The 24,040-nt window shown below is 43.5% G+C and overlaps 1 protein-coding gene and 1 long non-coding RNA gene across 3 annotated transcripts in view; one reads left to right on the forward strand and one right to left on the reverse strand.

Annotated features, from left to right (window-relative positions):
* Window positions 1-3,073, reverse strand: part of LOC111937737 (uncharacterized) — a 4,134-nt gene extending 1,061 nt beyond the window's left edge. Inside the window, exons 1-3 of the long non-coding RNA XR_015278576.1 lie at window positions 3,015-3,073; window positions 1,888-2,011; window positions 331-1,073 (exon numbers count right to left, since the gene is read on the reverse strand). This is a non-coding gene — a long non-coding RNA (uncharacterized LOC111937737). The remainder of the gene's footprint in view (window positions 1-330; window positions 1,074-1,887; window positions 2,012-3,014) is intronic.
* YWHAE (tyrosine 3-monooxygenase/tryptophan 5-monooxygenase activation protein epsilon) lies at window positions 2,631-23,652 on the forward strand. 2 transcript variants are annotated; one of them, XM_086859946.1, is made up of 7 exons: window positions 3,081-3,344; window positions 13,416-13,615; window positions 18,202-18,308; window positions 18,574-18,780; window positions 19,339-19,475; window positions 21,352-21,398; window positions 22,744-23,652. In XM_086859946.1, exons 1-6 carry the CDS (start codon window positions 3,281-3,283, stop codon window positions 21,357-21,359), a joined length of 723 nt encoding a protein of 240 aa, XP_086716072.1. In that variant the 5' UTR covers window positions 3,081-3,280; the 3' UTR covers window positions 21,360-21,398; window positions 22,744-23,652. The 2 variants fall into 2 exon arrangements, with proteins under 2 accessions (XP_086716071.1, XP_086716072.1); XM_086859945.1 differs by lacking the exon at window positions 21,352-21,398 and having other exon boundaries at window positions 2,631-3,344.
* Window positions 23,653-24,040: the final 388 nt, after the last annotated feature.

Here is a 24,040-nt window from a genome sequence, read left to right on the forward strand (position 1 = left end):
TAATTTGACATGTTAGTATTAAAATAATTAAACACAACACTATAGAAGTAAGACAAACCAAGGTAATGAAGTTAACTTATCAAACAATAAAATACAGCTTTTTTTGATAGAAGGTGACTTTCTCTCAAGGGGAAGTATATTCTCATTTTTAAAAAAAACAAAAAACCACCTGTGAGGAATGATTAAGATGAGCTCTTGCTGTCAATTCTACCTGAACAAGTGTGTCAGAGAATAGTCTAGGGATTGTTTGGATGGGGTGTTTGGGAAGATAAAAAGCTGTTTATATATTCTTAGAAATACCAGTGAAAATAAAGTTACACAAATGAATACCAGCAAGAATCTCCTGCAGGAGTCTACAAATGCTTCTGAAGAGCCGTTTTCATGTGTGGTGGTGTGAGAGCACTAGTTCAGTGAAAGGCCAAGGTGTACAGGTGCTGTCAAGGGCTGAAAGACAGAAAATCAGGACCAGAATTCCATGGGCAGCAATGTTTGTAACATCAATCTGCATTAAAGCTACTTTGGCCACACTTCTTAAAATCTGCAAGGGGACAGTGGTCCTTAGGCCCCAAGGATAAGAGTCTTGATGTGTCTCCACACAATAAAGACTATTCTATGAGCTCCAGATGGAAAAAACTTTAATTTTTCATAGGTCGAAGCCTCCAGCTTGTCTCCAGTGCTCATCCACAACAGAGGTGTAAAGCAAAGGTGCCTTTAATGAGATGAGAGAATTTCAGAGCTCCCTGCAGCCAAAAAGGAGAGGCTGTGCCTGCCCTTCCCCAGGGCCCTGCCAGCCATCTCCTCTTGCTTCACCTTGCCCTGGTGTTTGCAGAGCTCCCCTGAGATGATGGAGCACAGGGCTCATGCAGAAAACTTTTTATTTTCCATTCCCTCTCCTTTAAACTGTGGGTTTTGGCTGCAGCAGTGGTTGAATGAATTCATGTGAAAGTTCAGGGGGCAGAGGGCAAGCAAGGATTGCATCAGCAAATTGTGCTGTGAGTATTTCTTTGGATTAGGCTGTTTATTCCTCATGCTTTGCCAAATCTCTGACCAATTTCCAAGTATCTGAATGCCATCTGTAATGAGTGCATTCAAAAGAATTTTAAGTATTTAGACAATGATACTATTAAGCAAGAGTATCAAGAATGCACCTCACTACTGGCAATTAAATGTGCTTGAAGTGTCCTGATTTATTGATACTACTGAACTCTCTGCAACCTGAGTGCCTGCTGAACATGAGGATCACAGAAAAATTCCTGAATTGATCCAAATCTAATTTATTGTGCACAGCTTCCCAAGTCTCTGATGAAAAATAGACTTTTACAGCCAATAAAGTGCAGAAGTGATTTGCAAGTCCTAAAAATTTACAGAGAGATAGTATAGTGACTGGGCCCTACTGGGACCTTTTGAGTGCCTAACTTTGTATCATGTATTTACCAGCAATTTAGAAGTAAAGGTTTACAGTGATTCCCAATTTCAGCAAAATCAGCATTTTCTAATATTATTTCAAATAAATAAAAAGCAGATTTTTTTTCTGGACTTAACATCTAATTTTCACCTTAGTCAGTGATGTCCTTGTTTTTGTGTTTAAGAAATCCTGATTAGATGATCCTAATCTGTGAAAAAGAGGGCCTAAATATCCCTTGAAAACAGCGCACTGATTTTCTGAGCAGGTGATAAAAAATAATTTTGTCAAGTTTTTAGATTTATTTGTAAGCAGACCATAAGATTATGTTGATCTTGCAGACCCTAAAACTCTTATTCATCAACTGAGAAAAGTCAGGCCAGCAATGAACTATTGAAAAAATATGCTTTGAATGGTGTTCAAGGTGTGTGCCCTCAGTCACCCATCAGGAGCCCATTTCAGTGGGCACAATTAAATGGGAATACCTGACTTTGTATCCAAGAGGTGCCAGGGCCAGCTCTATATCTTCTGTCAAAACCTTCAAAGGTCTCTGTGCACTTCTCCCATCAGAAGGGCTGAGCGTCTGTAGCCTGCACTTCCAAGGAGACACTGGGAAAGAGACAAGACTTTGTTCACAGCTAATCACAGAATCGTGGATTGGTTTGGGTTGGAAGGGACCTTTAAGTTATCTCATTCCAGTTCCTCTGCTTTGGGCAGGGATACCTTCCACAAAACCAGGTTGCTCCAAGCCCCATTCAACCTGGCCTTGAACACTTCCAGGGATGATCTTTGAAGATCAGGTTCATGCCAGCTGTGCATAATCCCTTTTAGTTTTATAAAACCATTCTGATTGCAGAAATCGAGGCATTATCTCAGTTATTCAAGTGAATGCTTCTTTTGTTTTTCAGAGTACTGTGTGAGAACTCGTGAAACATTCAATTTTACTTTCTAGATTTTCTAGCCTCTTGAAACTGTGAAATTACCACGTGCTATGCACTAGAGGTGATACTTTGAAGAAATACCCTGGAGAGACTGCAGAAACCTGTATCTGACCGTCTGCCTTTCGGTCACAGATCCACCCTTCCATGTGGAGCACACCCGATGATTTATACCAAAATACCGAGAGGGTAATTCAAACAGTGCTGGTAGCGTCTGAAGGCAGCACAAACACAGAGAGAACGAGCCGCACTGAGGGAAACGCCACCGGCGGCCGGGCCCGCTGCTTTCCGCTCGCCCACAGCCATGGCCCGGTCATGGCCCCGCCAGAACCGGGCGGGCGAGCGGCGGATCCATCCCCGCCATTGCCGGGCAGCCTCATCCCGCGTTATTCCTCATCCCGCCTCACCCTTCATACCGCTTCAGCCATCCTGCCTCACCCCTCACGCCGTCTCGTCCCTCGTCCCGTCTCATTCCTCTTTATTCCTCACTCCGCCTCATCTCTCATGTCGCCTCACCCCTCCTCACATTCTTCATCCCGCCTCACCCTTCACACCGCCTCATTCCGCTTTATCCTTCACCCCTCATCCCGCCTCACCCTTCACACCGCCTCATTCCGCTTTATCCCTCATCCCGCCTCACCCTTCACACCGCCTCATTCCGCTTTACCCCTCACCCCATCTCACACCCCTCACACCGCCTCGTTCCGCTCTATCCCTCATCCCGCCTCACCCCGCCCCCCGCCCGTTGCCAGGGAGCCGCCGTTGCCATGGGAGGCGGCGGGGCGCATGCGCGCGCCCGCGGGAGTGCCCGGATGCAGCGGGAGGAGGCGCTGCCGCCATATTTGCCCGGAGAGCAGCGAGCTGGTTGCTGCGGAGCCCCCCGGACCCATCGGCTGCCATCCGCCCCGCGCAGTCCCCGCCGCCGCCCCGCCCGTAGGACATGGACGATCGGGAGGACCTCGTCTATCAGGCCAAGTTGGCTGAGCAGGCTGAGCGCTACGATGGTGAGCGCGCGGGCTCGGTTGGCCGTGCACGGCCAAGGGGAGAGGGAGGGAGGGAGGGAGCGGCCACAAAATGGCGGCTGGGCGGGGGAGGGGGGCAGGGGCGGAGGAGGGGGCGCACACAAAATGGCGACGGGGAGCGCCCTGAGGGGCCGCTGGAAGCGGGGATGGGGGGCCCGGGCGAGGGGGTGTCTCGGCCCGGGGCGGGGCCCGGGGCGGGGGGCGGTGGCGGCAGGAGCCGGGAATAAAATGGCGGCCGCGAAGGGCGAGTCCCGGGGGGGGGGGGCGGGGGAGCCGGGGAGCCGCCCCCGCCTCGGGGGGCCCAACAAAGAGGCCCCGCTGCCCCTCACGGCACCGCGAGGTCCGGCCGGTTCCGGCCCCGCGCTCCCCCAGCCGGGCGGCGCGGGGCGAGGGCGGCTCACCGCAGACAACGCCCATGCCGAGCGCTCCAGAGGGGGGGCCCAGCCCTCGGCCCCTCGCCGGCCGTGCTCCTGGGGGTCCCCGGGGACGGGGCTGCGCTTCTTTCTCTGCCTCTACCCCCGGCTGGAGATCCTGCTGCCCCTGGCAAACCCAGAGAGAGCGAGTTCTCACCCTGCAGGGAGCGAGTACATGATTCACTGCCCAAAGAAAACGCATACGCTTTCATTATGTGGTAGAAATTATTACAGGTAGTTTTACTTTCCCAGCTTCTTCTTTTCGTCCTTTTTCTCCTTTAAGTTTGTGCGCTATCCCTGATCATTTAATATCCGTGATGATTTAATATCTGGGGGAAAAGTGGTAGGGGGTGGAACTGGCAACCCTGGGTGGTGTCTCTTGTCCCAAAAATGTCTGTCTTGCAACTCTTCCTTTTAAACATGGTTCCCCTGCATATAATAGAAAGGGCTTTTAATTTTCTCGACTCTTCTGAGACGGTTACTTTGCCTTGAGAGCTGCAATTACTCATTTGAAGTGAAATAAATATATGTATATAGAATATGTGAATGCAGTAACACTTCATTTAGAGAGGTAAGAAGATACTCCAAATAATTTCTGTTCGTAAATTTTTATGGACAACGTGACCAAGTTCTCACCAAATGACAAATTTTTACTGAGTTGTCCTTAAAAAACATCTCCATTGCACCATTGCAGAGCATCTGAAAAATGCACATTTTGGGGAGGTAAAGAGAAACTAAAACAAAAAAGAAGGCTCCATTCAATTAGAGTTCTGATGGGAAAATAGTTTAGAATTAATAGTAACACTAAAGGAAAGCAGTCAGGCAGTCTCTGCAAGAACTGAAGGACTTGGAGAAAGAAAATGCCCCCCAGAAAAAAGGTATTGAGGTCATGTAATTACCTTGGGCAGAGGGACACATCCATACTCCACAGTAAGTGTGCAACATTTGCTCAGGAGGGAAGGGTTCTCTACCTGATATGGATGAGTCAGTGCCACTGAAAGTGTTGGCTTTGGTTTGAGTGGAAACCCAGCATCCTGGAGGAATCATCATCCTTGGGAGCTCTTGAGGCATGACTGTCTTTCTGGGCTTTTCTGAAGTCAGCAGTAAATAATTTCATTAGAAGGTAATAGGACTCTAGCCCATGGCACAGATCTGCAATGCAAACTTCTTGTCAACTAATAAAAATTGATTGGGAGGGATTATTGCCTTGGTGCAGCATTTCCATGGGTGGATTTTTGGTTCTCCCAGTACCATTAATGTTTGTAAGCTGCCCAGAGCAAAACATAGACTTGCTGTGCTATATTTCTTCTGAATGGGCATGAGACTTGTTACAATTTAGGAGTGAGCACTGAACTTAAAGTTGTTCTGTTTAAATCAGTGCTGTGGGTTTTGGACTTCTAGAGTTTTCAGGAATCAAGTTGGGTGAACATAATTAAAGATGCACCCTCTAATACTGCCAGCTGCTCTAAATGCATCTTCACATCTCTTGTGTCCATGGCCTGGAAGAAAATGTACTGTAGATACTGTTTTATCATTTAATTCTGTGTTCTTGTTCAGCTGAAACAATTAAAAACGATTGGCATGATTTGTTCTTGTTTATGTGAAATAATGCAGTTCTGCTAAGATCATAGCTGAGACTGCTGAATAATTTTGTGAACAAAGAGATTTGAGAAGCAATATGAGGAAAGTGAAAGCTACTCCTAATTTTGCTCCTCAGTTTGATCTTTGAGGTGCACAATTATAAGGCCACGTTTATTAATTGGCACATATAAAATGGGGTGATGGTAAGTACTGGCCACAGAGACATTTGAATACAAGTCCTTGGGTAATTGGAATATGAGTTTGACAGGTTTTTTTTGTGTTCAACATTAGGATAAGTGTAAACTTCTATCCCATCTTTCTCCTGGAGACTGGAAGAGTGGTGGGTTGCTATTTATGTATGGCTCATGGCATTTATAGCAACACTTATGGTGGGCATCCAACTGTGGCTTCTTTGGTGTTACTTACCTGACCCACTTAGGGAATTTCTGAAGTCTTGGGAGCTTCATTTGTGAACGGTTGGGAATCTAGTCCTGTGTCTGTACTGTCCTCAGGATGGTGGCCCAGATTAAGAGGACAACTTTCTAGGTACTTTTGCAGTGTAAGTAGTACTTAAACCCTGATCTCTAGAGATATATTAAGAGATTTGGGTGTCTGACTATCTTCAGAGATCTGCTTAGGCATGTTATGGCAAACCACAAAATGCCAGGAAGCTTACTGGCAGTACAGGAAGCTTGGTGAGAAATCTCACTCACTACTATTCCTTTTTGGTAGAATAATATATAACTAAATGCACTCCTTTTTTGGAAAACAATTGGAGTAAGTGATACTGTGGAGCTCTTTATATCAAGAGGATGTAGGGGATTCTTGTAGACTACTGCTGAATACTGAAACCAATTCCTCTTTGTGGAAGCTGGGAACATATTTGTTTCAGGTGAGAAACACGCTATGGTTCAAGACAGACTGTGAGCAGATACTTCCAAGAGCTGCCGTGTACTACAAGTCCTTATATATACAAGTACATTACTTGGGTGAGGTGAAATAAGTTGGGTTCCCCCCGCTCAAAACCAGAGACCTCAAACTGTAGGTCAAAGTACAGGTAAGGAAGACACCCAGCCCACCCAAGGTCTCCTGCCTCTGAGCACAGCAGGCTAACAGCTGGCTCCCTTTGTCTTTAGAAATTGTCTGTCAAGGAAATGTCTTTATCATGAAGGCAGGAACGTGTGCAGCAGTGGGTTCAGTTCAAGATTTGAACCCTTTTTAGGAAGAACTGTCTCCTAGTAACAGGTCTTCAGCTTAGAGCCTAATGAGGAATCAATAAGTCACAGATTAGAATTCAAGTTGCATATTAATTCTGGTTTGCAGAGGATTGGTCTCTTTCAAGCAGATGTCAAGCACACTTCAGTATTTTGGGTTCCTCTCCCCATTAATGGTTACCACTTACCTTGTCTGATAAAGGTCTTCCTGGTGCAGTGACATGGGGTGTGACTGCTGTCTCTGAGCTGAAAGGCAGAAAAATCTCAGCATATCCCTAAGACTCATAGGAATCCAAGAGTTAAAATATGTGCAAGGTAGTGCTAAAGGAGTAAGACTGTACATTTTTTAAAATGGGAGTTGTACATACTGGGACATAAATTGGTTTGTGATTTTGAGGAGTTGTGTGAGAGGGCCTTTGTCTGTAATGGCCTTCCTGAACTTCCTGAAGTACCAGGAGCAGACAAACAAGACAGAATTCTACATTTGGATGGTGAGGTCCTCTGCAAGGAACCCAGAAACTGAATTGGTGTCCAGTATTAGAGGATTGCTCAGTAGCACATCTCAGTCAAGGGGAGAGATTTATGATGAGGCTCAGGCTTGAGATATTTGCTTTCAAACTGAAATGTTTGTTAGAAATAGTGGGAAAATCCTCTTGATTTAGAAAAGTAAATGTCCACAGCTTGAGGAAATTACAGGAATGATTTGGAAATGTTCTTGTTGCAAGAAGGACTTGCGGTAGACCATACAGTTGATTATGCAGAAAGTCCCACTGTTGCTTGGATAACTTGGCCCTAAGCTGTGTTTCACCAAATATGTAAAGGTACAGGACTTTTTATTGCAGAGTCATGCCATCAGGTTTGGAAGGCTTTTGACTGCTGTTACAAATCTTACACAAGGAGTAGCAATATAACCCTCTGCTTTGTCCACAAAATCGTCATCAAGCCACTGTGCAGGTTGGATATTTGGTATTTTATTTCTTCCACTGTCTGTTGGTTGTCTTGACTAGGAATCCACCTGTTAGGTTCTTCTATGCTCATTAGTGTAAAACTTGTACACTGTGATAAGTTACAAAAAAAAGTGGAATACTTCTCATTTGTGCTTGAATTCTGGTCTGACCCTTAGAACCAGTTCAGTTCTCTAAATTAGAAGCAAGATGAATTTTTTTTCCCTGTGAGTAGTTGTCTGAGCTGGTGACCTGAACAAGTCAGTTGAGAGGTCAGAGGGGTGTTGAGCTGGCAGGAGGGAATCGATAGGGATGGGTTCGGCCATCTCTGGAGTCCTCCTTGCCAAACACAGGATTCCCTAAGAGAAAAGAAAAACCTTATGCAGGCAGTGTCATAGTGTGCTTAGAGGAGTTCCTAATGGATGGAAACAGGAGCTGAACTTCCACTTGGTTGAATTTGGAGCTTATCATTGAGTAGGGTGATGCCCACTGATGCTAGGTGGAGGCCTGTAGCTGTGGGAAATGCAGTCTGTGGGCATTAATCAGCACAGATGCATTTGTATCTTTCTGAAGAAAATACACTGGCCCCTCTTTCTTCAGTTCTTCTGGTTTTTGCTCTTAGGAGTTTGCTGCTACTAAGTTAGTACTACTTAATTGCTTCTGTGGCTCACTCAAAAATGTTAGCCTGCTTCCCATCACAGATCCCTTGTGATTCCACTGGTGGGCTTTCTCTGTTCTCAACACTCGAGTCTCATATTCATGCCCTGTTTCCTGTCTTTCAGCCAAGTGTTTATCCGTGTGAGGACTTTGCTTCCTATCCCATGACAGTTAAGGTCCTTAAAGAACCTTGGGTGAGGGACCTTGTCGAATGCCTTTGGGAAATCCAGGTAGACAATTCCAATTATGTCTTCCTTGTCCCTGTGCTTCACTTGTTCAAAGCATTCCAGTAGATTAGTGAGGCATAATGGAAGGCTGTGCTCTGCAGTGTAATGTTTATGCATATAGCCACTCATTTCAGGGTTTTTAAAAATGTGATTCCTATTAACTTGACCCCTAGTGAGTATTAGGTTCATGGTTTTGTGGGTTCCCTTGAGTGTCTGTTGGAACCCTTCTCAAACAAACGGTGGAAACCACTTTGTGTTTGCTGTTAAAGCCCTGACTGAGAGGTGTAGGATCAGATACTTCTTGTGACTTGTTCCTGATCATCTTTTGTTCATTGCAAGAATGAACAAGTACAAGACTGACACTTGAACTGAGTCTTTGAATTCCATTTATGGTGTGTGATCATCTGTGGTGGACACAAAGGATTTTTCTGCTGTGTCCTCGTCCTCCTCACAGCTCACAGGATGCTCAGTTGCAGCTTTTAGCTCCTGAAATGCTGAAGTAGGTCCTGGACAGCAGCTTAAAAGCTCAAAGATCTTGGTTTGCTTTATTGCCCTTAGATAAGGGCAGTAGAAAAGATTAAACTTAAAATATAACTTCCGTTTGCTGATGTTCTGCTGCTACTAAATGGAGAGCTAAAGACAGTGCTTCTGCTGCTCTTTATTACATAATATATAAGAACTCTACTTTCTGTGTTCTCTTAAGGTTCATTTTGATTTGAGTATGATGACCATTACATCATCTCCATGCCAGCTTTACTCAACAAGTTCTTTTTCTGTTCTTATTTTAAGAAGCTTTCTCTCTTCAATAGTTCCTCTTTTGGAATAGAGGCACACCACTAAGATATTTTCTAGCTCTTGTTTTTTCTTGTGATGTTGACATTTTTGCAGTTTATGCCTGTATGTGGAGGTAGCGGGGAGTTACTCCAGCAGTAAGGTTAAAGTAGATCCAGTGTATTGTTTGAAGGAGTGCCCAGTTGTGAACAAAAGAATCAGACCCTGTAGCATCCTGCTTAGTGAGATTCAGGCACTGAACTAGAAGTTACAAACATAGATTTCCCCTAACAGATTTTCTTTAGTGCATCAGCCTTTGGGCAAAGTGGTTTCTGTTACAAGCACAGATTGTGATAGAACTGCCAGATACTGGCTATTCTCTTGGTAGGGTCTGTTTCTTGTTTTGTATCCTACATTGGGAAGGTTTTTAGTTTTCCCACTAAATTTGCTGTCCATCAGCTCTTTCCTTACTTGGCGATACTGCAGTTCCCCTGGGCTTTTTGGATTTTCTGGAGTTTGAGACAGCAAATATCTACATTCTCACTTGACTCTGGTCAAGAGAGAGTCATAATTTTGTGACCTAGTATGAGTCCTTATCAGTTGTGCTCTTTGTGGCTTGGCCCCTAAGGATGGTTATCAAGCATGTGTTTCTCAACACTTGTAAAATTCCCCATGACTTTTTAGCGTAGAGTAAATTACTCTCTTTCACTTTAAACCCCAATCCCAAGCCTTGCTCCTTGCTGTTCCACAAACCTTTTGTAGGTGGCCACCTCTGTCCCAGCCCTTTGTGTTTTCCAGGCTGTGCTTGTGTGTCTCCTGGTGGCTGGAGGTGACTCAGCAGGGTTTGCAAACATTTTAATCGTAGTAGTAGAATATAGGAACCTAGAAAACGGCCTGGGCATCCTTACGGATTTGTAGTATCTTAGGCACTTGTTTGGAGTTTTCAGCTTTTCCATAAGAATGTACAAACCTGATCAGACAGGGTCTGTGTGCTGTGGCATTTCTTAACCAACAGCAGGTGCTTAGGAAGGGATCTAAATCTAGGGTGAGCATGTCATTCTCCAGAATATTCCTCTCTCCTTCCACAATTTACATTTTTGGGATTTCCTGCTCTGATGGTGGCATGATCTGATAGCATAAAAAGGTGACAGCCACAATCACCTGAGAGGCTGGAACTTAACCACTTAAATACAGCCTCTGTCTCTCTCAATCTGCATAACACTACTTTTTCCATAATGCAGTGTGAGCATCTCTGGATTTTGTATTCAATGACTTGTCATTACTGCAATAATCCTTCTTAATGAAATGTAATCTCAGACTTGTATTTTGTCATGAATGGTCTCTGACTGAGCTTTCCACCTCTTTGTGGAAACTTCCAGATAGGTAAAACTGCACTTAGAATAAAAAAAAAATACTTGTTCAGTTGGCAGGTATAAATGGCTTTATTTTTGTTTTCTTTTGGGGGAAATACAGATATGTTGTCCCCTTGCTTTTGTACTGCCTTTGTTCTTAAGATTTTTCATCAGGCTTAAATTTTCAGAGCTAGATTATGGCTTTACCATGGAACACCAAAGTATGTGCATAATATTTTGTCTTGTTGAAATATCAGCCCAGATTTTTGTATTTGTAAGTAAAATGGGCTCTTTACTAAACTAGAAACCTTATTCTCCAGTGGCTTTTTGAGTAGACTAATAAAGACTGAAAAATGTTTTCTCTTTGAGTAAAATAGTTGTTTATGGGTGGGATTCTAATCTGTGGTTGTGTGGTTACCTAGTGACAGGATTAAGATTTGAAGAGGAGACCTTTCAGTTCCTGTTGTCAGGGTGTTGGGAGGTTGTGTACCCAGTGTGAGGGGTGGTGAAGCTGAGGGTTTTGTGCCTCAAAACAAATGGAGGAACCTGAGGTGCTCCCCCATCCCCCAGCATCCTGTTGCCAGCGGTGTCACTTGTCAGGGAGTCTGTTTTACTTACTAACAACTCAGTCATAAAAATGTTGGGGTGATAAGGGCTGTTTACTGATAGGAGTAGTTGTGAGCAGGTGCCTGTTTTCCTTGGGCTCCTTTGTTTCCGTGGTTGTGGCTCTGCAGGAGGGTGGTTAATGACCTCCTTTGCCAGCAGACTGAAGAGATGCAACAGGACTAAAACTGACAGAGGAGCTCCTTGTAGGGCAGGGCTTTGGGTTTGGCTTTGTACCAGCTATTGGTCAGCTAAATTGGGTTTATCCTCCAGTACATGGAGGTGTTGAAACTTCTGTTTCAAGGGCTTGTAGATCTTCAGACTGGTAATAGATAAATAAAATCCTGCAGAAGCCAAGCAGTTGATTAAATTGGTAATGTTGTGTTTGAATGTACACTGAAAACAGCTATTGATTTACAGAGAACAGCAGGTCTTGTGTATAGTTTTTTATTTTAAATTTTCACACTAGACAAATGTGCTTCTAGGGAAGAGCTTATGAAGGAAACCTGTAGAACAGTAGATAAAATATGCCCTTTTTGCTCCAGTTGTTGCAATTTCCTGATACAGGGCAGAAGATCTTGGAAGCTGTTGCTGTACATTTTCCTCAGCCTCCATATTTCTGGACTAATAATCCCATGTATATCATGTGAAATAAGTGTGAATAGATTTCTTGTGTCTTCATTAAGAGGCAAGGTTTTCTGTAAAAGCATCGTGTACATCCAGGAGTATGACTGAAGTGCTGTGTATTTAATCCTAGTGGATAAAGCACAATAATACAAACTGTTATAAAAAAAGACACTGTCTTCTGTAACCTGTGGGTTGCTTCTCTGAAGGCTATCAAATACTAGGCTTGAAAACAAGACCTGCATTTTTTGCTGGAGATTGACAAAGATGCCCAGGTCATGGATGCTGCAAGTCTCAATTCCTGGTCGTCGTTTTTGTCCTCAAGAACTGTCAGGCATCTTATCTTGAGCATAGCTCTGATGTTTTAATAAACTTCAAAATGTGAGATGGCTTAATTTGTATAATTTTAAAAATTCACAGCTTTTAATTAGATTCTTCGTATGAATGTGATGGTAGAGTCAGCCTTCAGGAAATAAATCAGAGTACTTGCTTTATTTAAGTAACAAATTGTAGCTATATTACATTGCTCATGACTTAGCTGGCTGAAATTACTTAATTATGTTTATGGTAATATTAATTGTGTGAACATGGAGTGTTCTAGGGCAGCCCTCAGATTTTTCAGTGAAAGCCGCTCATCATTTTGCAATTGCAGGGTGGTGTTTTCAACAAGTTTTATCAAATCCTTGGTGGGTTTTTTGTTACTTCCTGTGATTTGCAGAAGCAAAATCTGCTGATAAAAATACAGCCACCTTAAAATTTTGTCCTTCACATATGGAGACCTGTTGGAGACTGATAACACTGTTCCTGCCAGGGAGCCTACAGTCTCCATTGCTGAAGTAGCTTATGCCTGTTTAGGTTGTGATTTCGACATCTGAGGGAAAAAAAAAAAAAAAAAGATAGTTAAGCTTTATTTGTATATTTAACACTGTTCTTCTAATGTTTCCTGAACAATACAAGTGTGGCTAGGTAATGAAAGGGTTATAACCTTCCTTAAGTAGTTCAGTCTTTGCTTCTACTGGAGTGTAGGAAAGCTGCTTTTGGTAATGATTGTTTTATCCTCAGGTTTAGAAATACTTTTCAACAGGCTTAAAGTACAAATATATATTAATTCATGTTTTGTGTGTTACTTTTCAGTGTAAATGGCTGCTTGGCATGGGTACATATGGTTGGTGTGGGTATACTCAGAATGACTTTTATGTTACCACTACAAGCACCAATTTTTCTTTTGGAGGTTCATCTTGCAGCTTTAACTCACTTTCCTAGTTTTTTTTTCATTTTTTGCCTTTCCAAAGCACTCTGGAGAACACACTCCTGTAGGATTGTGCTGGTCATTTTTATCCACTGTGGAAGAATGTTCTTGCTGCTACATCCTTTTTGTCTGTCTGTTAATAAAAAGCAGACAAACACAAAACCCCAAGCCAAAAATCAGAGGCTAAACTACCTTTAAAGAATTTCTGGAAACCTTGTAAAATGAACAGATGAACATCAGATACTTCGTGTTTGTGCTGATTGATTTGTTTAGAACACTCCAGGGTAAAAGTGAGGAGTAACTAAATGAAAGGAGGAGGGAGCCTAATTTCCAAAGCTCTCAGTAATGTACAGCTTGTATTGAATGATTTGAAAGATGCTTCAGATGGGAGTGTAATTGCCTGACCTTTTCTTCCTAGAAATGGTTGAATCAATGAAGAAAGTGGCTGGAATGGATGTGGAGTTGACAGTGGAAGAAAGAAATCTGCTTTCTGTTGCATATAAAAACGTGATTGGAGCCAGGAGAGCTTCCTGGAGAATAATCAGCAGCATTGAACAGAAAGAAGAAAACAAAGGTGGAGAAGACAAATTAAAAATGATTCGGGAATATCGGCAAATGGTAAGATGGATTTGGCCTTACAGCAAAATGTCATTTGGTCCTGGTCCCCTTGCCATAAACTGCCCTGGTGTTCCAAATTGCCTGTGCTGTGCTGACCTGGAATAGAGTGACAGCCTTGGAAGGCCGGAGCTCATTCCTTATCTGGAGAATAAATCTCCTGGTGAAGGGGAGAGCTGTGGTGTTTCTGTGTAAACACTCTGAAGGGCAGCAGGCTTAGGAGAGGGAGGGCTTTTCCCTCAGTGCACCAGCAGCTCTTCCAAGCATTTGAACTGCACTGGCACTTCCCTGCTTACCCAGGTGTGAGGCTGCACCTGCTTAGGAGGCCTTATTCCTTCCCCTCCAACCTGACTGAGACCAAGCAACTTATTTTTTTAATTAACCCTTTCCAAGGAGGTGTTTGGTTGCTAAGGTTCCACTTCCTATAAAAGTTTGGATCATACAGTGACACTGTGATTCCAGTTCTCTGTCCTAGAGAGTTCAAAACATTAACATTTGAAATGTCCCTGGGGGAGGTTCTTCAGTGCTCTTCTTTGCTCCTTGTCTTTTGTCATTCCATGTTCCTGGGGATGTCATCCCAGCTGTGAAACTTGCATGTGTAGCAACCTCCAGGACCTTGCTGTTTTCTCTCTCTGGAGAGAGAAGGGAAAAATTGATCCACATAACTTCATGCTGACTTAGTGTGTGCAGCTTTACCTAAAATGGAGAACTTGCAGCAAGCGCTGACTTTCATTGGTAAGGGCTAATGAAGCCTCCAGCTCTTAGTGAGTTGTTGTTCCCCCTGCCCTAAATGATGGTTTAGCACAGAGCAGGCGTGCTCCCGTACTATTTAAATCCCACACATTTCTGCAGAGACTTCATCTCCATTATTTGAGGACAAGTGCCTCCACATGGTTCACATCTCCACTTCCAGAGAAACAGTGGAGTCTGTTATATCACCTGGCACTGATTCATATACCAGCAATGGAAATGATGTTGGCTTGGAAATTTTCTCCCAGGGATGGCTCTGGACTACTTTCTGTTGACTCACAGGGTTTCTTTTGCTCCATGGAATTGTTAAAGTTGTGAGTTTCTAATTTTATGCTGGCATGCTGATGGGATGAGACTCTGCCAGTTACATACAGTCCCAACTTTCCTTGATGGGTGTCTGCAGTCTCCTAAAAGAACACAGAAAACAAGACTACAGCTGTGCAGTGATTAAATCTGTTTTACATTGTGTACTTCCAGGTTCTTTTGCACAGTGTTTTGTTGGTGGTTACCATCCTCTGCCAGAGATCCTCTAATGATGAAAAGACTTCTTCTGGTTTTGAAAGGACTCTAGAAATAGCCTTTATTCTGCATCTCTCTTTGTAAAGGATGTGTGCTATTGTGGATGGACTGGGGTGCAAGATGTGTAAGTTAATAGTGCTTGAGGTGTCTGAAGAGATGGTGAGGCCACATGAAGTCAGTGTCATGCCAATAGTGTTCAGCTGTTAGATGCTGAGAGGGAGCAGCTTTCACAGCTGCACGAGGACGAGCAGTGCTCAGAGCACTGTCACTGACTGATTCCATACTGGAGATGGGGTGGCTGTGGCTGCCCAGCTCCACTGGGAGCTCTACAAGAGGTTCCTGAGCACCATCTGTAGCTGAAAGCTAGATCCTGCTCTGTGTGAATGGGTTTGGCAGGATGGCCTGGGAGCAGGAAGGGCCTGAGGAGCGTGGCAAAGCTTTGGATGCTGCTGCTCACTGTCACTGCTGAACAGTAGCACTCCTCCCCTGTTGTGCTCAGTGCTTCCCTGAAGAAGCAGCTTCCAGCAGAATTCTGGTCATTATGATTCCCTTGTCAACAAATTCTGCCTATTGTAGCATTTTCCAGAATAAGTTCAATGTTGGGAAAACCTTCCTCAGACTTGAAAGGCTCTGAAGGAAGAAAAAGACCCCAACCAGACAAACCTTCTCTCCCAATCCCCAAAACATATCTGGGGACCAACAAGGCCAAGTTCAAAGCACCAGGGAGTTGGAGCATCTCTAAAAGACACATCTCTTACCTACCGCCAGAAGCAGCTGTGACTTTGCTCAGCTGTGGAGTGCTGCTCCCGTAGGAATGGAAAGTTTCTGTAGTAGTTTCTGTGAGAGTAATTCTTTGTTGGGCTTGGTGTATGTCAATATTTACTATCAGTGAGCTCATAGCTTACATGTGGAGTTTTTTTGAGCTAGTGGCCAGCATGACTTGGGGCAGAACTCAAGGGATGGTGGTGGTGGGAGGGCAGGGACGGACTGGCTTTGTCTGAAGTGTGCACTGGACAGTAGTGAGAGATGAAAGACACCAGGCTGTGCTTGTTCCCAAACCACTTCAGCTGAATGGAGCCAAACACATCCATAGCCATGAGGGAAAATGCCACTTACATGCTTCCTTTGTAGACAGATTGCTCTTCTGGCTCCTATGGCCATTTGGATACACAAAAGGCCCTGCTGGCTGCACTTCTCATCAGTGCATCTCACACTGAGGCTTGTGCTTTCATCCTTGGGAGGCTGAAGTGGTGTGTGGCTGTACACTGCAGTTCCCTTCCTTGCAGTCAAACCAAATCCATTCCCACACCATGGCACAGGTACTACCCCTTCCTGCTCTGGAGATGTGGCACATGGAGTGTGTGTTTCCAGTGCTCTGACTTCCAACCTGGCCTGTATTTTGGGGCAGCTACCAGGCTCTCTTCCATCCCCTTTTCTTAGAAAGTGCTCACTGAGCCGCTCTGTCTGGAACAGATCTGTTTTGTTTACGAGCTTTTAGTTTTGTTGTGGGTTTTTTGTTTGCTTGTTTTACTCTTAAATCACCTTGTTTTATATTAAATCTTTTTAAACTAAGCTTGATCAGGACATTTCCATTGCCCCAGACAGCAGCTGATCTCTGAAAACTGTGACTGATCCTTTAAGCAAAGCTGGAAAAGGTCTGTCTGAGATGAAATAGAAGTTTGTACATGTATGGTTATTTAACTAAAGAGGATTAGAAACTGATTTAATTCTTTGCAGTTTTGCTGAAGATCTCTCTGCAAAAGAAGTCATTGAAAAAGAGGATCAAGAGGAAAGACGTTTGCAGGAACTGACTGCTGGCCAAAGGTTTTATAGCTTTTGTAGCCCAAGAATATATGAAGTAGATTCTTCTCAAGTGACCATATTTCAGCACCTTTCTTAAGCATTTGTCACATAATTAAGTACAACATCTTAGTCTTCCTGTGAATGTCAGGGCATTCTGACATTTGTACATGAAATTTGCTGTTAATTTCTCTAAGGGAACTTTTGCAAATCTCTTACTTCAAGTGTATGCTTATGTCCAGTTTATAATTTATTTTGGACCTGTAATTTTAACACCTTTTGGGTATAACTGCTGTAGTTACAAACCCTGATAGTTTGGGAGCTGTGTGGTGATAAAAGGATTACGTGGCAAGGAAAATGCTTAAAGAAAGAAGGAAAGAAATGCTTGGGTGGGAGGATAGGAGGGGATGATGGACTGAGTGGGGCTGCTCCTGTGATCCAAGACTTGCAGTTCCTGATAGTTTCTTTAATGCCTTTGCTTGAAATCTCTCCTTTATATGAAATTAACTTGAGCCAGAGTTCTCTTCAGCTGTAGCTGTGAAAGTTCCTGTGAAATCATGAAAAAGCAGCAATGGATGTGTGACAGTGTGCATTAAACCAACGACTCCTACTGGAATGACCTGGGAAGCTGAGAGCCAGTCTGGTTTGGGCAATGCTGGTGTCAGAGGAGGGCTTTCAGCTTTTCTGGGTGTGCTCAGTTTCTTGCTTGCAGGTGTGAAACTTCCTGTGGTAAACCCTGACCTCATAGACCTTGCTTTATGTTTGGAACTGGAAAAAGTGAAGCTTCGTGTGACTGTTCTCAGTTCAGACTATTCAAATCCAGTATCTGTTTTTAAATAACACTGTATATACTGTATTTTTGGCCACATATTCAGTGTCAATGTTGATGATTTCTGCTTTTTTGCCGAGTTGCTGCGCTTTGTTTTTCACTTGCTTCTGAAACTTGTTTTCATCTTGTACCTGACCTTTGTTTGTGTGGCACGTCTTGATTCTGTTCTGATACTCCATGATTTTTCTCTTAAGGCTCTATTTTTAGAGCTTTGCCTCCAAGGACTCACTAGAAACTGTTGTGGAGGTGCCATTTAACTCTGGAGTGCAATGGAGTTGAGCTGATTTGTGTTAATTACCTTCAAATAGTCCCCTTTGCTGTTGATACCTTTAGGGCAGCCTTCCAGGATCAAAAATGGAGGGAATTTTGTTCTGCACACCTTGCAGTAATGAATTACATCCTGAGACAAACTTAATGCAATGGTCTAGCAAGATGTCTTCCAAGAAATTCACAGTTCCACTGTTCAGTTCCACATTTCATCATCCATCAGTCCCTGCCTCTTGTGTGTGCCAGCTAAATGTGCCGAACTGTTCTGCTTAATGCACCTGTGGAGCAGCTGAATTTTATTTATTTTTCTTCTGACCTACCCCTCTTTGGAGTTTCATGATGTTACCTGTTTGATATTTGGGTACTTTTGGCTCACCTCACCCTCTCTTCTAATTTCTTGTTGTATTTTCATTTTTTTCACTAGGTTGAGACTGAACTGAAGTTAATCTGTTGTGACATTCTGGATGTACTGGACAAACACCTCATTCCAGCAGCTAACACTGGCGAGTCCAAGGTTTTCTATTACAAAATGTAAGTACCTTCTTGAGAGGAAGGGCCTGAAATAGAGACAGAAATTAAGTAGCTGTAATGAGAACTTAGTATACAAAGAGAAGAAAATAAGGTTTGTCCTGTAGTGATGGTTTAAAATTCCCTCAGCTCCTGGTGCAGTGTTGTGTGGACAGTAACAGCAGAATGCTTGGTGTGTGACTGTCTAAACACACTTTAATTTCAACTGTTAATTTAATGGCTGATGGGCAAACAAGAATTATTGACTTGCTACTGTTTCTGTTTTCAGGAAGGGGGACTACCATAGGTATCTGGCTGAGTTTGCCACAGGAAATGACAGGAAGGAGGCTGCAGAGAACAGCTTGGTGGCTTACAAAGCTGCTAGTGATATTGCAATGACAGAACTCCCACCAACACATCCCATCCGCTTAGGACTTGCGCTCAACTTCTCTGTATTCTACTATGAAATTCTTAATTCTCCTGATCGTGCCTGCAGGTAGGTGGTGACTGGCAAAGTGGAAATATGGGAATGTTGTGTGAATACCAGGCAAGCCAGAAGTGTTGTTCCTTGCTTTTCTTGCTTTCTTCCTGCTGGTGTTTGCTCTGGTTGATGACAATTCATTGGGAAGATTTTCAGCATCACCATTTTCTTTGGAGTCTAGAGCCACGTGTTTGTGTGGGAGTAGTGGTGAAATAGAACAGTGATAACCCTGAATTGATGAGCTAATGGCAGTTCAGCAGCTTGCCAGGTTAACTCTGTAAACTGCCCAAGGTGTGAGGTGTGATTTAACTTGTCTAATACAAGCTAGAGGGGATGGTGGCACTGATTTCTGTGAGCATGTACAGAGTGGTAGTGATTGAAGCAAATACCATTCTCTTCTGTTGCTGCAGTTTACACTAAGTTTTTAGCAGCCCTTAATCAAGATGTAGAAATGTTTAAAGAAACAAATATCCTTGAGTAAAACCTCTCTTAAAGCACACAAAGTGACTGGTGGTGTTGTGCTTCTGGATTGTGTTTGGCAGTATTTGTTAAATCTTTGTTGTGTCATTGCAGGTTGGCAAAAGCAGCTTTTGATGATGCTATTGCAGAACTGGATACACTGAGTGAAGAAAGCTATAAGGACTCTACACTTATCATGCAGTTGTTACGTGATAACCTGACACTATGGACTTCAGACATGCAGGGTGATGGTAAGTGGAAAAGCTCATCCTGACCAAGGATGGTGGAGGTGGAGAGACTTTGATGGTTTACTTCTGTCTCTCTGAATAATGACCCTCCTGTCCTGAGCACTGGATCAGGTGATGGGGTGACACTGGACTCTTGAGCAGCCTCTCAGCTCTCACTTGAAGGAAGTAGGTGTGGAATTAGCAAGAGTTGGTTGTTCTTCCCTCCCCATGTGGCTGCTGGGATTACTGTAAAAACAGTGACTTCATTTATTTCATCTTTTCTTTCTGCTTGTCATGCTCATCTCTGGCTGTCATTCCAGCCAGATGTGAACCTCCAGTGCAGGAGGAAGCACTGGAAATGGTTTAGTTCCCCTTCATTCCAGGTCATTCCATATTCTCATTGCCAGAGCAAATGTCAAATGTGTTCCCTGGCAGTACCAGACTGGGACATGGATTGCTTCTGTTCACTAGCAAAGGATAGTCCAAATTTTTGGAGCGGTTTTGGCACACTGAATGGACTTTACCAACACTTAAACTCTCACATACAATGCTTAGTATAAGTCTGTTCATTTTAGGGTTTTTCCTCTTGGGAGAGACAAGTGAAAAGAGCTGACTTTCTTTTAACTTGGAGGGGAAGAAATACATCCTATTAAGATTATTTTGGGTACCTACAAATGCCCAGAGCTTAGAAACAACACTGCTGAACCTCACATAAACATGTGAGTGTCTTAAAATTTTTGTAAGCTGTTCCTTGTAGCCACACAGCATTCCTGGGGGTACTTCATTGGTGGCGTGTCCATTTGAAAGCAAATGCAGAATCTTTTAACTTTTTCCCAGTTCCATGTTTTTATGTAGGCTCACGGGTTTGTTTTGTTGTTACTCCATAGCTTCTCACTCTGCTCTTTGGGCTGCTGAGACTGGGAATGCTGTAAATGTGTGTGGTCATGGCTCCTGGTTTACTCCACATCCCAGTGTTTAAGGCTTTTGCACCTCCCTTTTCAAGGATTATCTCTTGGTGCAGGATGGACCCTGGATGGATCTGTAGACTTTTCTCTAAACAATGCAGTTGCTGAATGCCTTCCTTGCCATGGGTAGGCACTGGAGAAGTTTGTTTCAAATTCCCACAATTTAAATGCAACCTTTACCTTTTTAATTGGAGCCAAATACCCTGGTGCTCTGTGGAAGCCATTTTAGTGGAGTAACAAAGTTGGATCAGTGTGGAATATCTTCCAGTGTCTTCCAGAAGTTCCTGGATTGCCCATGATCCATGTTTCTCGTGGATCTTGGATATTGTAGAAGTTCCACAGAATTATTTACAGGCTCTTTAGATTTTGAAAAAAGAAATAGAGATCTAAATTTCTTGTTCCACAGCATGGAAAATAGGTATTTTGATTCTTCCTGAAGTAATTCAGATTGTCCTGGTTACTGGTACCAGAAAGATAATGATTACATAATTGAAAATACTGTAGGACTGCTTAAAATCATGGTGAAATTCTTCAGACACAACAGGAAAAAAAAAAGTTTATGTAGGATGTTTAGACACAGGTGCAAAGTTGTTTCCTCATACTTTGCCAATACTCTGAGTGCATTTCCAGCTGATGCTTCCAGAGCTCTGTATTCCCAAGCAAGTGGAGCCTTTGAACAATACATCAATAGTGGCACAATTAGCAATTTCCAAGGGGTGGGGGAGGCTTGGAAAGGGCTTGTTCTTTGGCATTAAGCTTTTCCCTGTTTCCATTTCAGCCGTGTAGGGATGTAAAGCCAGGCATGACCCAGCTGCTGCTCTCCCATCCCAATCCCTGTAGCTTTCCCATGGCCCAGATGAGTGTTGAGTTTATTTCCACGCTTGTAATGTCATCTCCATATGATTCCTGTTCTCCCCTTCTTTCCTGCTGTATAGATTCCTAAAGGAAAGTCCAACTGTTCATTTCCTAAAAACTCTACTTTGTAAGTCTCTTGTCATGGCTCACTGGAGTTTTCAGTGTCAGTTTTCCTGTCACTAACAGTGCCTGCCTCTGTCACCCGCTGCTGACAAACGCTTGTGTCCCTGCTGCCACTCCTGTGGCACCTGTCCCCCTGCCCAGGGATGATGTGCTTGACTAAGATCCAGAGTAACTCACATGTTTGGGAATTGAGCTGCAAACCTGGATGGATGGATAGAAGAATATTTGGGCATGGGAAGTACTTCACAGTGGCCTGGTAGAGGAGTATTTGCTGAAGTGTGTTGGTTAGAGCATGTTCACATCATCTAATCTGGGTTAGGGCCTCTGCTTTCCTCTCTTAAATGATGTGATGTAGAATTCTGTCTATAAACTTCATTGTTGTTGAATGTCTAATGCTCCTAGGCCCCCTTTTATAAAATCTACTTCCTGTTGTACCTGGTGGTAATCCTAAATCTGGACATGCTCTGAGCAAACATTCTGGTTATCTGCTGGAAGTTACCCGTCTCATTTGATTGGGTTTTATTGCAAATTAAGTTTTTAATTACTAGTGTCTATTTATTGCCCTTAAGAGAGTCTCATCTTATGTGGTTACAGATAATTGCAGGCGTTTTTTCAGCTTCACTTATCAATTAAGTGACTTGTGCATGTGTGGTGGCACTAGCTGGGGTACCTGGAATTTGCCAGTTGCAGCAGAATTTTGGCAAAGCCCTGCAGAAGGTGTTGCATGAGGTTCCCAGGGGCAGCTGGAACGTAACCAAACTGCAGGAGTCTCATGGACAGACCCCATTCCACTGCATGGTTGAACAGAGTCATTAATTTCCACAAGATGTTTTCCTATAATAACCTCAAGCCCAGGGTTTCTTGTCAGGTTGGACTTGCAGTAGGGTGTTTATCATATCTTTGGTAATTCCTGCCATCAATGTAACTGTATAAAATTGCCTGAAGTACTTTGCTGTTGAGATTTGAGTGGGCTTGGACATAAAAAGATAAATGGTTTGGGGAAGGGATCTCCTGTTCCAAGGATGTTGATCCACAGCTGTTGCCATGGTTTCTGCCTGGGCTGTCCAGCCCTGGCTCAGCAGCACTGCTCACCTGCGTGGTGTCAGTTTTCAGGGCTGGGTTTGTTTGTCCTCACATGTTCTAATGGCCTGGCTGCAGTTGTGTGTGAGGGTGCAGGTGATTCCAAGGCTTAATTTCCATGGGAACGCTTCACTCTGGAGCTGGCAGTGTGGAGTGGGAGAGTGAGCGTGTATTGCATGAAAATATTAATCTCTAGATGCTTGTTAAACTGTTCAGCAGCTCTCAGTTTTAAATGGTAACATTTTCCTTCCTTCTTCCCACTTCCACAGGTGAAGAACAGAATAAAGAAGCATTGCAGGATGTGGAAGATGAAAACCAGTGAGACACAAAGGCCAACAAGAGAACCCATCTCTGACCACCCTTCCCCTTCCCCACAAAAACCCTCAGTGTCACTCTGAGAACCACCAAATCTGACTTTTACATTGGGTCTCAGAATTTAGGTTCCTGCCCTGTTGGGTTTCTTTATTTTTATTTTTTTTACACAGTTTAAAAGTTCTTAAAGGCAAGAGTGAATTTCTGTGGATTTTACTGGTGCCAGCTTTTAGGTTCTTTAAGACACTAACAGGACTGCATAAAGGCTCTTTCAGCATTACTGTATTGTCTCTGCCAGCTGTGGTGACATTGCCATCAGACCTGGATGTGACACCTGAAGGCCGTGTAGGGAGAGATTGGTCCTGGCCAGGTAGTGCTTATGTGGTGGCATCTTTCTTTTTTTTATAACTGTTTAAACTGAATTTTATACCAATGTTTCAACTTAATTGGGTGTTTAGCTTGAAGTTACGAGGTTGCATTTGGGACATTTATTGTAGTGGTTTTACTGTATAAAAACAAAAAGTTTCCAAACTGCTGAAATGTTGCTGAAAATCATGGTGCTGGTAACAGTTCAACAATCCGTGGCTGCTCATTCTTGCCTGTTCTTTACTTTCCCTCCAAGCAGGTTAGCATTGAAGGTGGCATTGATAAGCCTGCATGCGTGTTCAATATTTTTTCTTTTCTCCCTCCCCTCTCCCCATCTCCCTTCGCTCGCTCAACCTCTTTTGTTCAGTATGTGTAACTTGAAGCTAATTTGTACTACTGGATATCTGACTGGAGCCACAGATACAGAATCTGTATTGTTCTTACTGAAACACAGCATGGAATTAACATTAAACTTAAATAAAACAAACCTAAATTAAAAATGCCAACCATCACTATGAATTTCTTTTGGAAGAATAACTTTCCTTTGTTACTTGTACTAGGAACAGTTGGAGGGGGAGAGAGCAGCAGGAACAGCCTTGTTCTTCAGACAGGAGCTAAGGAAGATTTGGTCTGAGCGTGAGTTGTGCTGCTGGGAGCAGCCTTTTTATCCAGTCTTTCCCTATATAAATGCCTGGGAAATGGTTGAATTCCTCTCATCTGCTGTTCCAGCATTTCTCACCCAGTGCAGGTCCATGGAGGGAGAGAAGGGACACAGGTTATCTGCTCTGCTGGGAATAACCTGTTCCTTGGAAAGGACAGGGCCTGGGGTCAGCCTCCCCCTAAACCACAAAAGGAAACTGCACCAAAGACAAGGAAAGTTGATTTTTT

Source organism: Cyanistes caeruleus, chromosome 21 (assembly GCF_971803275.1).
Source record: "Cyanistes caeruleus chromosome 21, bCyaCae1.hap1.1, whole genome shotgun sequence".
Taxonomy (NCBI): domain Eukaryota; kingdom Metazoa; phylum Chordata; class Aves; order Passeriformes; family Paridae; genus Cyanistes; species Cyanistes caeruleus.